The sequence below is a fragment of the Scedosporium apiospermum genome (genome assembly GCF_000732125.1).
Source record: "Scedosporium apiospermum strain IHEM 14462 chromosome Unknown SEQ_SAPIO_0132, whole genome shotgun sequence".
Classification (NCBI taxonomy): domain Eukaryota; kingdom Fungi; phylum Ascomycota; class Sordariomycetes; order Microascales; family Microascaceae; genus Scedosporium; species Scedosporium apiospermum.
Window position 1 is genome coordinate 378,571 of NW_015971833.1, and position 15,851 is coordinate 394,421.

General features: G+C 52.1%; 4 protein-coding genes and 1 pseudogene across 4 annotated transcripts; 2 read left to right on the forward strand and 3 right to left on the reverse strand.

Annotated features, from left to right (window-relative positions):
* Window positions 1-1,826: 1,826 nt before the first annotated feature.
* SAPIO_CDS8857 (Nucleolar protein 16) lies at window positions 1,827-2,669 on the forward strand (the record flags this gene model as incomplete). The annotated part of the gene is made up of 2 exons (XM_016790397.1): window positions 1,827-1,942; window positions 2,039-2,669. 2 exons carry the CDS (start codon window positions 1,827-1,829, stop codon window positions 2,667-2,669), a joined length of 747 nt encoding a protein of 248 aa, XP_016639700.1.
* Window positions 2,670-3,230: 561 nt separating this feature from the next.
* Window positions 3,231-4,255, reverse strand: SAPIO_CDS8858 (uncharacterized protein; the record flags this gene model as incomplete). The annotated part of the gene is made up of 3 exons (XM_016790398.1): window positions 3,231-3,723; window positions 3,794-4,014; window positions 4,091-4,255. The coding sequence occupies 3 exons, from the start codon at window positions 4,253-4,255 to the stop codon at window positions 3,231-3,233; spliced, it is 879 nt and encodes a 292-aa protein (XP_016639701.1).
* A 3,345-nt stretch (window positions 4,256-7,600) lies between these two features.
* On the reverse strand, window positions 7,601-9,400 carry SAPIO_CDS8859 (Uncharacterized protein; the record flags this gene model as incomplete). Its single annotated transcript, XM_016790399.1, has 3 exons — window positions 7,601-7,670; window positions 7,757-7,997; window positions 8,077-9,400. 3 exons carry the CDS (start codon window positions 9,398-9,400, stop codon window positions 7,601-7,603), a joined length of 1,635 nt encoding a protein of 544 aa, XP_016639702.1.
* A 1,318-nt stretch (window positions 9,401-10,718) lies between these two features.
* SAPIO_CDS8860 (uncharacterized protein) lies at window positions 10,719-13,380 on the forward strand (the record flags this gene model as incomplete). The annotated part of the gene is made up of 15 exons (XM_016790400.1): window positions 10,719-10,870; window positions 10,932-11,021; window positions 11,093-11,115; window positions 11,173-11,296; window positions 11,361-11,513; window positions 11,574-11,935; window positions 11,996-12,012; window positions 12,078-12,151; window positions 12,357-12,379; window positions 12,455-12,563; window positions 12,622-12,640; window positions 12,712-12,789; window positions 12,847-12,874; window positions 12,932-13,280; window positions 13,341-13,380. The coding sequence occupies 15 exons, from the start codon at window positions 10,719-10,721 to the stop codon at window positions 13,378-13,380; spliced, it is 1,641 nt and encodes a 546-aa protein (XP_016639703.1).
* Window positions 13,381-13,839: 459 nt separating this feature from the next.
* Window positions 13,840-15,771, reverse strand: SAPIO_CDS8861 (annotated as a pseudogene; the record flags this gene model as incomplete).
* Between the last annotated feature and the right edge of the window lie 80 nt (window positions 15,772-15,851).

Consider the following 15,851-nt stretch of genomic DNA (forward strand, 5'->3'; position numbering starts at 1 on the left):
GCAATACCTAACAAAGCCATAAACTTGCTGTTTACAGAGGCTTAACGTCCACATTTTAGTGAGTAAAGTTTTCTGCAGGGGGGCTAATTTTTACTCCGTGTAGCTAAATCAGTGTTTTGCAGACGGGGACTATGTTCTCGCCATTCAGTCACGAAAGCAATCAAGGTGCTGTGGATGGCAATTCGTCGCCAGAATGCAACAAGCCTGAAATCAGGCAGCAAGGCACCACTGGGAGCCCAACCCAAGTTATGTCAGGTCCATAACGGTCCAAAATCATCTTCGTGGACGGCCTGCGCGGGAAGAGCGAGTCGACACAACCACCAGGCAGGCGGCGATTGCCTCTACCACAGCCACTGCACCTGTCGGTTTAAATCCCAAAGGTCTGGAAAGTGTTGCAGAGGGTGCGACCCGTAGTCTAGTAAGTTGACGCTCCGAAGATCTTGGACGTCAGACTGACCTGCTCCCCGCCCAGCATCGTCGCCGTCGGCAATACACTTAACGCCAACTTCACCTACGGTAGCAATATCAAGTACCTACTCGCCATGGAGGACAGCCCGCTCTCCATCACCGCCAGTATTACTGGAATTCTCACATTTATCGCGGCGATCATTGCATCCGTGTACGTTCGGTATAAGGTCCTTAAAAACGGATACGACGAAATTTCGACGATTATGAACTCCACTATTGGTACCGCTGAAGAAACAATGGGAAATATTTTGGTCGAAGGAGACAATCGTCCTGAAGTCGCGCGGATGAGGAAGCACCTTATGGATTTGTATCGAATCGAGATTACCATTATGAGTAAATGTGCTAAAGCCAGCGGTTTTAAAATCCCGCCTGTAGCAAGAGCCATGGATCTGGAGCATGATAATAACGAGACACAATTTAATCGACGACGCGAAGGCGGTCTCCTACGAAAGTTGTCCAGCTGCCAGTCTATCTTTGACATCTGGATAAGCTCTGCTCCTGAGTTAATGGCGCTCGTATGGGCGATCAAGTTTGTAGTACTAGCTGGTGTTACCCCTACGTTGTTTCGCTGGTATAGGGTTCGTAATGAGGTGATGGACATGGTTCAACAACGAAACTTACTACGCTCTCAAATCCTATATCAGCAGATGATTTTGCTCCACATGTGAGTTTTTGAACCTCTTGTGCGTTCCTAGGTTAACTAACCAGTGACTGGCGAGTAATTAGGGAAATACGTGATCTAAAATCCACATTGTCGAACTTGACTCCCGAGACTTAAGTCCAGTTGAACCAGGACCTGTGGGAGAAGTTAGGGGAAGTAGGAGCGACGGAGCAAACGCCCTATCCGGTTCATTCTGGTTCCCAAGAGACAGAACGCGTCGCTATAGATAGTGAAGCAACATCCCGAGTCCACCATGGCGAAGACTCCGAGAATGCTCTAGAAGATGGAAGGGAAAAAGGAAAAATAATAGTAAAAGAAATATTATTTTATTGAAGCTATGCTAAATGTTCTAAATCTGTACGGGTTGGGGTAGTTCTAGTAAAAATTTGAGGGGTCGAGGTCGAAAGTTTTTAAAAGTTACAAATTCGCTCTGGGCTTCCGTATCTACACCAGCATTCTCATTCTCTGGAGAGTGTTTCACCATATCTCACAGCCTTGCGCTAGAGCACAAAACCGATCCAATTACGAAATGCCCCACCAAGCCAAGGCTGGCTAATTCCCGTTTTGAAATTTTTTTTTTTTTTGTCCCACCGCCTAACTTTTTCTGCCCTCATCAAAACCAATCCACCTCGAACATCAATCCTGCACTCTCCGATCGAATCCAGACAGAGAGCGAAAGGGGGAAACAAAAACCAAAATGGGTCGAGATTTACAAAAGAAGAAGAACCGCTCAGGGAAGCAACCCATCAGACAGCCCCAGCGGAAAAAGAAGCTGCTGAACCCGCTAGGGAACAGTATCATTGCGAAGAACTGGTATGCAAAACTCACCTCCCGGCCCTCAAATCACCCTCTCCCAAGATTCGGAAACGCTAACGTTATTTTCCTTTCTTTTTTTTTTTTTGTAAACAGGAACAAGAAGGAAACACTCTCCCAAAACTACCGCCGCCTCGGCCTCGTCGCCCGCTTAAAGGGTCCCACCGGCGGCACCGAGCTCTCCCTCTCCGAAGCCACCCGCCTCCGCGAAGCCCGCACCTCCACATCCTCCTCCCTCGTCCCGTCCACCGCCTCCCAACCCCCGCGCCAGCCCAAGACACCGCTAGCGATCCAATCCATCGAAGCCGCCGTGATCAGCGAGGTCAAAGTCGAGCGAGATGCCACCGGCAGGATCATCCGCGTAATCGGATCATCGGCCAAGAAAAATCCGCTCAATGACCCGCTGAACGAATTCGACGACGACTCCGAGGAAGACGAAGAAGAAGATGGCGATGAATGGGGCGGCATCGAGGATACGGAGGAGGAGAAGCGAGAGATGAAGAAGACGCAGGTTGTGAGGGAGCTGGAGGAACTCGCTGCGCAGCCTGTCGTTAAGAAGCCGAGGCACCAGAGTGAGAGGGAGAGGGAGTGGATCGAGAGGTTGGTGGAGAGGTATGGGGAGGAGAATACGGGGGCGATGGCGAGGGATAGGAGGTTGAATCCTATGCAGCAGACGGAGGCGGATATCAGGCGGCGGATACGGATATGGAAGGAGGGGAGGGATTGAAGGGCATGGTTCGCGAGGGAAAGGAGGGCGCCCGGTTATTATGTTTGTGAGCAAGAATTGTCGAGGTTATGAAGCAAATATGCATTTTCGGTTTGGAATTTCTTTCTGTTCTTTTTCACTGGACTTACCTTGGAATCATGGAAGGGGGAAGGGGGAAAAAGTCACTATGCTTTTAGGAGTTATTACAAAAAGCTGGGATGGGAAACCTCGAAGAGCTGGTGAAAACTATTTATCCTTTATTTGGTATCTTATGACTGATTGTTCGCCTCTCTTTTAAACACGGAAACAGAAAATATAAACTTGACGCCCCAACACCAGAATCCAACAATCGAAGCCCTATCAAAGCAAAAAGACGAGGCAGATAAACACAAACAGAGCATGATGCGTGACTCCTCTACAGACCTCTCGCCTCTCCATTCTATACCATATACACTTGCTTTCCAACCGTAAAAATAGAAGCAACCCTAATGGGGCTGCAGTTCCATCGTCGACGATGATCTCCGACAGCAGCGAAGGGAGGGGAAAGCAAAAACAAAAACCTAGAGTTTTATGCTACCTCCCTCAGTGAACCCGATCGTAGTTACCGGCCGGGAACTTAACAGGCCCAGTCTGCTGCTCGTACGGATCAGGCGTAGGCGTACCATAGCCGCCAATGCTCGACGACGGATGGTGAGGCGAAGCATAACTCGTGTCCGCCTCGAAAAGCGCGCTCGGCCTCGCAGAATGACGACCGCTCATGCTCCCGACGTTGGACCCATCGTACCGCGTCTCGTCATCGTCGTAAGGATCGGTGCGGCCGCCGACGTTGGATCCGTAGGGGGCGCCTCCGTACGCGCCACTAGCGTAGTCGTCGTTGCGGCCGGGGTCGCGCTCGTCCATGTTGACGGGGGCGTAGGCTTCCTCGTCGTGGGGGGCCATGGAGAAGGCGGCCTTATCGGGGTCGATGTTGTTGGAGTTGGGGAGCTTACGGTGGTCGTAGCCGGGGAGGTAGCCGTCGAGTTTCCAGTGGTGGTAGGTGAAGAAGCTGATGACGACGGCGAGGATCCAGAGGAGGCTGTTGAGAGGGAGAATGTTAACTTGATATAATTTACATGAATATGGATGGGATGGGAAGGTTTGCGTACGTGACGATGACGCCAAGACCAACGATGGCCTTGCTAGGACCGCAGGCGCCGCCGCAGCGACCGGCGCCATTGTAGGCAGCTTGGGCGGCGAAAGCGGAGAGCCAGATGATGGTGAAGAGGACGTCGATCATGAGCATGGCTCGGGGATCGGCGAGGTGGCGGGTTCGTTCCCATCGGGGGGTCATGAGGAGGAATACCCAGGCAGGGATGCTGAGGAAGCACTGTAGACAAGACAGTTAGAGCGGGCGTTTTCTGGATAAGACTCCCGAGGGGGGGCGGGTCGGGCCCAAGACGTACTACACCGAAGACCCATCCATTTTGGCCGTTAATGTTAGCATCTTTGTCGCGGAAGACAGCAATTTCGAGACACCAGGCGACGAAGACGAGGAGAATCTGGAGGCCGTGGACGGCCAGTTTTGCCGATGGGACCCTGTCGGGGTTGAAGTTGCTTAGGGACACCATGATAGGCGGAGTGAGGAAGCCGGCGTTACGTCTCTTTCTCGAAACTAGATTGCTGTTGCGACGTGGGTGATGATGATATTTTTCTCCCTGTCTCTATCTCTGATTTTGGTCCCCTAGACGATTTCGCGGGAGATTTGTTCGTGTCAGAATTCCGATCGAGGGTGACAGAAGATGCGCTCGATTTGTCGTATTCGGGGATGGATGGGGTTTGGCGTGGTCGAAAAAAACGGAACCAATTCGATACACGAAAAAAAGATTAAAGGAGAAGGGAAACGAAAGCCAGCAATGCCACGCGCCAAGCTCGATGAGGTCAAAGTGAAAGAAGAAATTGATTGCTTTGTGGGACGAGGAAGGAGAGGAAAAAGAACGAAGTCGCGCTGGCTAAACAATGAGGAAGGAAGGAAGAGAGAAAAGAAACAAAGACCAAACGTGGGCAGGAAAGCGGCTGATGAGGTCGGGTGGATTTGGTGATGATGGGGAAAGGGAACGAACTAGGAACTGGGACCGGGCAACCAGAGCGAGAGAGGCTTGCGGGATACTTCGTACAACTTTGTAGTTTACTTCAGGTTCGTAATGCTCGATTCGGACTGGACAGACAGACACGAGGCGAGCCTTAAAACAGGAAAGCCCCCAGCGACGGTGCAACGGCGGGGATGGGATCGTGGTCCCAATTCCGATGTGGTTTGGGTATCTTTTGTATGAGCCTGATATGAATTGGGTACCTGAGACACCAGGTTCCCAATTCCAGCGCTGGCCCCCTTGTCCATCCTCTACTTCGTAGTTTACCAGTATTACCCGCCCAGGCTGCGCTGCGGCTCCTCTGGATTTTCGGGTTTGGTTGCTGGGGCGTGTCTGAGCCCCCTTATTCGTCTGCAGTTTGCCCGCCCATGTCTCGACTACAGTAACATAAGCCTGTCCCCCTTGGTACATTTTTTTTTTCTTCTGCCAATGGCGGACTGTGACGTTCAATATTCATTGTTGTTATCCCCAGTCTCTCCTATCAATATTCATCCTGGGTCAGATTGATATGCTCTCAGTATTCTCTGTATTGCCGTATCGATCCACCAACTTGCGCGGAAAACAGACATCCCGGACGCCCTTAGTGCACAGCCAGCCCCAGGCAACCTCATTACCCACAAAAGGTTATGCGGATTAGAGTAATGATCACCAGGCCAAGTGACGAAGTGGCTGTTTAGCGTGTCCAAGCCACGCGAGCTGCTAAAGCCTGGCCGTTCCGGAAACCCGCTGCATTTTTCTTGGAATGTCCACTGTACACTATCCCGCGTATCGCCCTGGGAGACTCGATTTTGTGCCTTGGGATTGGCAACCGTCGACTGCACGTAATTGTCATTGATCCTCCCTCATGTATCTGCACCGGGCTACACTATAAAGAGGCAATGCTCGCGTGTGTACCGAGTACATGGACCTTATTCCTCTCTCTTCATGGAGGCAGCAGCAAATCGAGGCACAGCACCATAGCTGACTCGACGAGATTCCATCTCCAAGTCTTTCCAGTGGGTCGAAACAAGCTGCGCCACCTCAGGCACGGCGCTCTCCAAAGAGCTGAGGCCTGACCTGGCCATTGACTTTTCTGTTCATCTTAGTTTAGACCAGAGTCAATATTGCCTTTCATGTCAAAACGCTTCAATAAACAGAGCCGTACTTGTACAGGTACTGCTAGGCATATCAAATTCCCCAGTCTGCCCAATTTACAGTAGGCCCATTTTATGCCTGTCAAGACTTCAACTCTCTGTTTTACCCAGGCTGAGGCAGTCCTGCCCTTGACGCCTCGCCTTTGCCCCTCTTTCGGCTTGCGTGTGTTTTTCACGAATCCCTCGGGGGAGAATTCAGAAAAATTACGTGGACATGGCGGCCGTTTGTGGATGCTGTGCAGAGAGGATGACGATAAAAAATTCATTTGCGGCCATCCCCGTCCAAGAAACATGCAGTTTCATGCAGCAGCACAGCCATCCCGTCCACGTACTGCGTACGACGACGACGTAACTGGCTCCTCATTCAGCCAAACGGCTGAAATGGCTTTGCTCGATACTAATCTTTTCGCCCGTTTTTGGGCACATCAATAATATTTGATTTCAACGTACAAAATGGGTCAAAACCTCTGCCTTGTCGCCTCAGCGGAACCTCCCAGAACAATGTGGTAGACATCCTTAGTCCATGAGCGATCGCATTGTTAGATCGAGCACTTTTCCATTATTCAACGTTCAGGAATACTACACACAGAGAGAGATTATTTGAAGGTGTAACCAGGGGATCACCCCAAGACTTTCCCACACGACAAGACTAGTATTAAGTGGATGCGGTGCAAGGGCAGCAATATTCAGAAACCGGGAAAGATAGAAAGCAAGCTCTGAATAGCATCGACAATCACCCAAGGATACATAAGGCATCCCTAGGAAGTAAGGAAGTTATGGCTCTGGGCTAGGGCTATCACCCTCTAAATGTGAACCCATGAAGAAAGTAGGGTTAGGGTTAATGGGTGAAGTGTGGTTCGGGGGGTGATAGTAGGATTTTTGGACGAGTGACCTGACTTCTGATTTTATAATCCAGACGGCCAAGTTCTCTCTGCTCCGGTTAGATCTTTCCGAGTCTCGACGTATCACCGGAACTTGATGTTGAGTGCTAGAGGTTAAGGATATCGGGTCAGACCTATCGTATATAAGATGGGGTTGATAGTAAAAGATAATCTGTCATTAAAGTTCTGTCTCGATATTCGTTGTGTTGCCGATTTGCTAACATGACGTATAGTACCGCCTGTGCGGTTTCTCTTCTACCGACGATGCGGTTGGACCGTTTGTGCTGTATGTTTTTCTCAAAAGCATGAACGAACGCGGGCTGCGTCCAAGGTTTGGGCTTTCTAAGATGAAGAGGTGAATCCGTTGAAAAGCATACATATGTTCAATTTTTTAAGCTCCTATAAACTATTCCGAGATATCTAAGTATAAAATCTATCCCTAGTCTTTTCTTATCGTGCACACATTGTATATTCTAGCGAGATGTATCGCAGGAACGAGAAACAATGGCGGGACTAAGGCGAGGGTCTCCTCAAGTCAAATCTCCCCAGAAACACATTTTCATGGTCCTAGGGAGAAAAGGGGGACCCCCAGGGACGGCCCGTCTCTCCAACTATGTTCGGTTGAAGAGTGTATATATATTTCTATACGCAGTAAACAGCTCGTATCTCATCATTCATTAATGCCACTACGCGCAACAAATGAAGACAGACAGAGGCAATTCTTTTGGGGACCAGCTCGATAGTGAAATGGGTTCGCGCATCAACGATCCATTTCACCTCAGCTCCTTTGTGGAGTTAACTGGCGAAGACGGTCAAGATCGCGAGAGGGTCGAGTGAAGCGTATACTGTTTCATCAGAGATACGCTTATCAGGCCCACAATTCTAATACAAATATCAGCATGATTCCATAAAAACTAACCGATGGGGGGAAAAAGGGAGGAGTTTCTGAAAAATTGTCTATGACTTACGCAAGAGCCAACATCGCAAGCCACACCCCCCGAAAGGCCTCCATAAATGACCTTATCACCCCTTCATACCATCCCGGTGGAAGCTTGCCGATTTCGCCGAGATCATCGCGGATCCGCCCGATTATATCCTCTGCGCCCGGCCTGTCACCGAAGCGTTCCCAGAGCCGCTCCTTGAGGATGTTTTGGTAGATGGCTGAGGCGATGGTCACGCCTATGGTGCTGCCCAGGCTTCGTGCGAGGTCTTGGTTTTGACTTGTTGTTAGCTTCTCATGTCATACGTAGACCGTATATAAAGGCACGGTTGGAAAATGTGGACTTACAGGTAGCAGACGTAATCACGGCTTGTTGAGAGTGATCCACCGCCGCGATGCAAGCGAGCAACGTAATCGTTAACATGCCTCCGTAGCTCCCTCCCGTAAAGAAAAAGGTGGTCGGAACGAGTCTCAGGGGAGAGTTCTCATCGAGGGTGGTGAGCACAGCCATACCCGCTGTAAATATGGATAGGACGATAATGGCCAACTTTTGGTATTTCCCCGTCCGCTTCATGATGAGACCCGATGAGATGGAAAAGACGGACGTGCCCACGGGGGAAGCGAGGAGGGCGAGTCCGGCATCGGTGGCGGTGTAGCCCCGAACTTGCAGGTAGAGCGGCACATAGAAAAGAGCCATGTACAGCGCCATGGAGCAGACGAGGTTGGCGACGCAGGCCGCCAGCACGGTTCTATTGAGGAGGAGGCGCACGGGGATGATGGGCTGGCGGGCGCGGCTTTCCCAGAACCAGAAGCCGGCGAAGAGAACGACTGAGACGGAGATGGCTGTAATGGGTAAGGGGTGACGCCAAGAAACGTAGTTCCCCCCCGCATTGAGACCGAGGAGAAGGGACACAAGGAAGCCGACAGTTAGGAAGGCACCGGTGAAATCGATGCGGGAAATATATGACTTGTTGGACACCTTAGGGGGTACCTTGACGAGGATGCCCACGAGAACGGCCGAGACGACGGCGGGTGGGACGAGGGAGAAGAAGGCGAGTCGCCAACCCAGGGAGGTGTGGTCATTCACGAATCCGCCGTAGACACCGCCCAACATGGCACCGGAACCGTAGCAGATGTTCCCAATCCCCTGAACAACACCCCTCTTCCTCAGAGGCACGAGATCCGAGCCGATAAAGGTAGAAATGGACATGAGCCCTCCGCCCCCGATGCCCGCAATAACCCTCCCGAAAATCATGGAGTACTTATCCCGTGCAAGCCCACAGATCAAATTCCCCGCCGCGAAGAAGATATTGCTAAAAACCAAACCCGGTCCGCGTCCGAAAATGTCCGTCAACCTTCCCGAAATGGGCTGGCACGCCGCATTGGCGATGAGATACGCAGTCGCCAGCCAGGAAAATACCGAGAGGCTCTTGAATTCGCTGGAGATGGGGCCCGATAGCGTGGCGAAGATGGTGGAATCGATGGCGCCGACGAATACGCCTATCCACACGGTGCCCATGATGACGGCTAGACGCGCCGTGGGCAGCTCGTCGGCGACGATGGTGATTTCATCTTCTGTCACGGTTTTGGGCTGGTCCGGGTCCGCGAGGAGAGGGGTGGTTTCGGTGGCGGCGGGGAGGGGTGAAGACCCGGTGTTTTCCGGCACCGTCATGTTTTTGACGGTGACTTTTGTCTACGAATTGAGAGCGTTGGGGAGATCAATTGGGGATAAATTAACTCCAGGGCTCTATGGAGGGTATCTCTCCCCTCGAGAAGCGTAAATGTTTTCTCGTCCGAGGAGAGATGTTGCGTCCTTTGTTGTCCTGCAGATGTGATGTAGAACAAAGGGCGTGAATGTGATCGAAATCGGCTTCATCGGTGTGTGTAAATTTATAAGTCGGATGGCGAAATCGGCCCAGATGCTTACAGGTGTCGACGTTTGTTCCGGCGTCCGCCCCACTCGGAGCCGTTCCTGGCCGCCGCGAGCCATCTTAACGGCAACAAACGTCCTTGAGATGAGACTCACTTACACGCGGCAACCCGTCCCTCCCCAGTCCAATCGGCCAAGACTCCTTTCCAACAGTGTTAAAATAAACAGCTTGCTTTATTCGAGCGGAGGGTGGACGGAGAGAGAGGGTAGTAGCTAACTGAGTCAGATTCAATGTCTGACAGTCTGACGTCGAGGTTTTAAAGCTTGCGAAAGTGAAGTCTGACTGTCTCTGACTGTTCTAATCAATTAAGTCATTATTTTTGACATTCTCCAAAAAGCATGAACGCGAGTCATTACCCCATGAGCGATAATGGGTCTCGGTCGAGTCTTCATTATTAGCTCACGAGCTTATTGGTCACCTCTGAATCATCCGCGGCCTCACAATCAAAGCAGCCGGGACATTTAACTTAGGTCTTTGGCGTCTCCATCTCTTGACAGAGTCCTCATTTCTTCACAAAATACCGCGGGGCAGCTGACATTCGGTTACATCACAGGCGGGGTCGGGGATTAGTTCCAACGATTTGAATTAAGTCCGACTGGATTTGGTGGGGCACTTGACAATAATTTTCATCGCGGGATTAAATTTTGGCGGGGGAGTATAGTCACATGACCTTCGATCACCGCCGAAGTGCCAATCGCTCATTGTTGCAACTTTTTTTTCTTTTTTTTTTTTTTCTTTTGCCGCAGGAACTGCGCGCATTGGGATTCGATTGACCGACAAGAACGAAACGTATTCATTCCTCGAGCCGCTCGTACTCGACACGGCACCGACCGAAGCTCACAATGTGTGGCATTACCGCTCTTATTGTCCGTCCCTCCTGCCCCGCGACCCACGATTTCGGAAGACTGCTGCTGACAATAGCACCCTCGATATAGCTCGGCGATCAAAAGGCCACCACGGCCGCCATCGACATGTCGGTTTAGTTTTGGTATAACCCTGTGATAGGCAGTTCTCTAATATATCTTTATAACAGCCATGAGTCGTTGTATTACCTTCAACATGTCCGTACCACCGCACCGCAGCTGTACCACAATACATACCCCCGGCTTTAGCGCGCTAACAATCGAGCAGCGTGGTCAGGATGCCGCGGGCATCACTGTATCCCAGGGCGGACGAGTATACCAGGCGAAAGGAAACGGTTTAGTCTCGAAGTGCGTAACGACCTCCGAAATAACCATCGAATCCGCAGCTAACGAACCCGGCCGAGTTTAGAGTCATGAGCGATGGAGCCCGCCTTCAACGCTTGCCCGGAAACCTCGGTATCGGCCACCTCAGATACCCGACTGCCGGAACCTCCTCTGCGTATGTACCACCTGGAGAGCTCAGGACCATCAAAACCTCGCGCATTCGCTGACTATGCCCGCGCATCACAGATCCGAGGCGCAACCCTTTTACGGTACACCGACGAACGAGCCCCATTGAACCGTTTGGCAAATTCAGCTGACCCTCGAAGTGAACACACCATTTGGCATCTGCATGAGCGTCAATGGAAACCTTATCAATATCGAGGAACTCCGCGAGTTTCTCGACGTCGAGGCGCACCGACACATTAATTCCGATTCCGACTCAGAGCTTCTGTGGGTTTCCGAGTGACTGTGATCTAACAATAAGCAAGCGCATTTCCTGACCTCGATCTTTTAGACTCAACATATATGCCCATGCGCTCACCGAACTCGGCAAGTCTCGCGCTAATACCGAAGACATCTTCACCGCCCTCCGAGCCGTATACGAGAAGTGCAAGGGAGCCTTTGCTTGCACTGCGATGATTGCTGGTTTTGGTATTCTCGGGTTCCGGTGAGTCCGATGGGGGTGAGGGTGTGGGGCCCGTGGCGGCTCTGTCTAACTGTCTGCCAGAGATGCGAACGGCATTCGACCTCTTTGCATCGGATCCCGGCCCTCTCTTACATTAGAAGGAGCCACCGACTACTTTATGGCCTCCGAGTCCGTTGCTCTGAAGCAGCTCGGCTTTAAAAATATCCGCAACATCAAGCCGGGCGAGGCCGTCTTTATCCAAAAGGGATGCGCACCCATCTTCCGGCAAGTCGTCGAGCAGAGGACCTATAGCCCTGACCTTCTGGAATATGTTTACTTCGCTAGGGAGGACTCGGTCATGGATGGCATTTCCGTGTATCGTAGCCGACAGAACATGGGAATCGAGCTAGCGAAGCAGATGAGGCAGGTTTTGGGCGACAAGGTTATCGACGAGATTGATGTTGGTATGTCATAAATATTTTTCGTGCCGTATGCTGAGATTGTACTAACTTCATTATTTTTAGTTGTTCCGGTCCCTGAGGTATACTATTACCTGCATCCCGAGATTTGCGATGGTTGGCTGACGGAGGAACCTGATGAAAACAGACGAGCAACACTTCAGCGGCGGCTCTCGCTGCGCAACTGAAGAAGCCGTACTCGAATGCATTTGTGAAAAATCGGTGAGTAATTTTTCGAATCTAACCTCCCTGCGCCTTGTTTGTCCCAGGCCAAACGCAGCCTATTGGGCGGCGTCACTCCGACCCTGGTCCTGGGGTGAACCCCTGGAGCTTGGGCGTTTTCTACCCCACTGAGCTTCGTCACTCGCCGCACACAGCATGTCCTATCACATGCATCTGGGCTTCTGCAGCTAACAACATGTGATAGATACGTTTTCCGGACGTTTATCCGTGAGTCTCTTTGAATTCCCCTCGCGTGCCGGCCTGGAGTTCGACGGAGGGCTAACTGAACATTTTGCGCCCTAGTTCCTAACCAAGGACTGCGGAAAAAGAGCGTCCGCAGGAAGCTCTCGCCCATCGAGTGCGAATTTGAAGGGCGTAATGTTTTGGTTGTTGATGACAGCCTTGTTCGAGGGTTCGTGCAAAACGAAAATTCATAGTGGAAGTGCTCATTGCTAACAATGTCTTATTAGCACCACTTCTCGAGAAATCGTGCGTCCTCTTGTGTCACTGTCCTTGGGGTCTAACACCAGGCAAATTTTAACCGTATTTGGATTGTGTAGGTGCAAATGGTCCGAGAGTGCAAGGCAAAAAAGGTCATTTTCGCCAGCTGCTCACCAGAGATTGCGAATCGGCATATTGTAAGTGGACTCTCCGCATTGTATATTTTCAGTATTACATTATACTAACTTGAGTAGTACGGCATTGATCTGGCTGATCCGCAGGGTGAGATACCCTCATTTTAGTCTAAATAGCAGGACTTCCTATTCTAACTTACTACAGAACTTGCCGCCTATGGCCGGACAACAGACGAAATCGCGGACTACATCCAAGTCGACCATCTCGTCTACCTGAGCCTAGACGGCCTAAAGACGGCCTGTCTGGATGCGGCCGAGAAGGACAGCGGGGTGGACGACTTCGAGGTCGGCGTGTTTAATGGCAAGTACGTGACGGGCGTGCCAGAGGGCTACTTCGAGCGCCTGAGCGCGCTGCGGCAAGGAGGAAAGAAGCGGAAAGCCGCCGCGGCCGGCTTGACGATAGTTGGCGCGACGGAGCCGGCGGAGGACTCGGCGGTGGTGGCGAACAGCGGGCCTGTGAACACTGCTAGCCCAGATTACCGAGAGGATATCAGGTTTGTCGACAATGATTAATATGCTGGAGTTGTTTATACTAATGTGCCGCCCCATCTTAGCATCTACAACTTTGCAAACGAACTTCCCGAGGAGCGGTAATCTCTTATTTGAGCAAGGATATCCTTTTTTTTGTTTTAGAGCTTTAGAAAACCTCGACTATTATGATTAGGTTGAATGATAGAATTGGAAAACAACTTTTAGAGATGTATAGTACTCCTGTATCGTTACCTCTTGAGAGTATTTAAACACTAATCTATCTTATAATGAAATTTATATATTTTAAAAAGCTCTTATATCCTATGTAGTATTAACGAAGAAGGCGAGGCTGGTGGAGTGGACAGCACGCCGCTCGAAGATGAGGGGCGACCGAAGACTCGCTTACCCTGGAGCAGTTAGGGGTAGACCCGAAAGCACTGAAGAAAAACAAAGGACTACGCAAAGACGAGAGAGCGCGACACTTATAGCTCTTCGGGCGATATCACAACCGGAGACTCGTCGCCCTGCAGGTTTCTGGTTATTGGGGCAGTGGCAATGACTTCGGTGGAGAGACGCATGTGCCTACACCAAGTGTATGATCCGTTCCTCGGCTGCTACATATGTCGACGGGTTCGCCTGGTAATGCGTCGCAATGCCAACTCTCCGGTACACTTCCCCCTCCCCCTCCACAGGCGCGAGTAAGAGGCAACAGTCCAAAGCCTGCTGAATCGACGTCACGTATAAACACAGAAATTCCGCACCATCCTCCCACTTCTCTTCTCCCTCAATGTCAAAACTCGCGTCAAAATCCGGGTCCGGCTCAGGCAGGTACGCCCGCTGTGCCTCCGTGGGGACCGGCTGGCCTCGCTCTACGGCCACGCGTTCCAGCCACTCGTCGAACCTCTTGCCCTTCGTGCCCTCGCGAGGGACCAGCCGCCTGCGCCCCCTCTGGAACACGCGCGGGAGCACCCTGCCGCGGATCATCAGACACGCCTCGACCAGTTGCGACGTATATGGCTCGCCGACCCAGACGACGCTCACGTGCTCCAGACGGGGACCCCAGAGGCCGACCGCTCGGTTGCCCAAGTCCCCGAGGTCAAACGTGAGCGTGTACGCTTCTGCATCTACGGCCAGCCAGGACCAACTCGGCAATCCCTTCCGCCGCGCCCGTCTCGTCGACTCATCCGAGATGCCCCACATTAGAAATGGCACGGCGTGTCGCCGCCACAGACCCACCAGCGGCTCATCCCCAGTCCGTGCCGCGAAGTACCGTACCAGACCCGCTAGCGCCGGTAACCTGTCCGACGGATTCGTCAGCTGTCTATTAGAGTATTCGTTCATCCACGTCAGCCAAGTGACGACTTCGTTGAGCGGGGTACGGATAGGGGCTCGCAGCTTGAGAAAGCCCGTTGAGACGCCCCCAGGGCCGTCTACCTCCCGTTCCGCCCTCTCCATGGCGACTCCAGGCTCTGACGCAGGGGCTTCGGCACGACCCCGCGCGTCCAGCGTCCCGTCCTCGGACTGGTATAGACTACGGCACTGCCAGTACATCTGGTCCGTTTTGGATAGGTACACGACGCGCCGCGAGAGGATCATCTCCTGCAGGATCCAGCCGCGGGAGCTTAGGACCGAGTGCGCGACGTAGTCGTGGTCCACCGATGGGCGGTCCAGGGGGCGGGCGAAGGCGAGGCAAGTACCTCCGCTTTCTTCCGGCGTCGTGGGATCTAGGGCTTCAAAGCGGGTAGATGGAGCCAGCGGCTCGGGCACGCATCCTTCCGTGCTGTCCTCTGCCGAAGCAGCGGCGAGAGTGATGTAGGCATTCGCGTAGATGGCTGCCATTTGTGCGGCTTCGTGCTGCCAGTCCTTCGGGTCGTCTTGGATGATGCAGATGGAGTCGATCCAGAGGTAGGGGATGTTGAGTTTTTGGCTGATGAGGACGGCGTCCCGGAACGTCTGTGGTAGGGAATCGATCGGCAGCAGTTGTAAATGGTCGTTGACGTTTTCCTTGAGCGTTCGGAGGGGCATATATGTTGTTCCCCATCGATGGCTCAAAGCAGTATATTGAACCTGGGTAGTATTACCCGACGACAGAAGGTCGGATGATAGAACTAGGCGGGGACGATGGCTACCATCTGCGGTACCAACATCGATCAGCCGTGTTGGCAGAATAGTGGAGTCTATCTGAAAAGAGCATTCCTGGTGACCTTCTTCACATTCTCGAATCCACTGCTTTATCGTTGGAAGTCTCCTGTCGAAATCGAGCTGTCCCTCGCCCATCCAGATAGCCCTGTCAGAGTAGGGTGTCTTCTCCGTTGTGACCATAAATGATTTAGAGCTGAACACCCGAGCCTTGGATGTGATCTCGGCCGAATAGACTGCGGCGTTCTCCCTCAGGTGCCAGGGGACTCCGTCACCAACAAGGAGCAGTTTGCTATAAGATCCGCTTCTCGCGAGAGCTGTAGCTTCGGCGAGGCCATCAACACCGTCATATTGGCGCACGATGAATCCGCACATGGCACATCGCTTCGCTGATCCTATCAGGGACAGGACGTCTGGATGGTGGTAGAGACGCCCAGTAACGGTGAGCTGGCGAC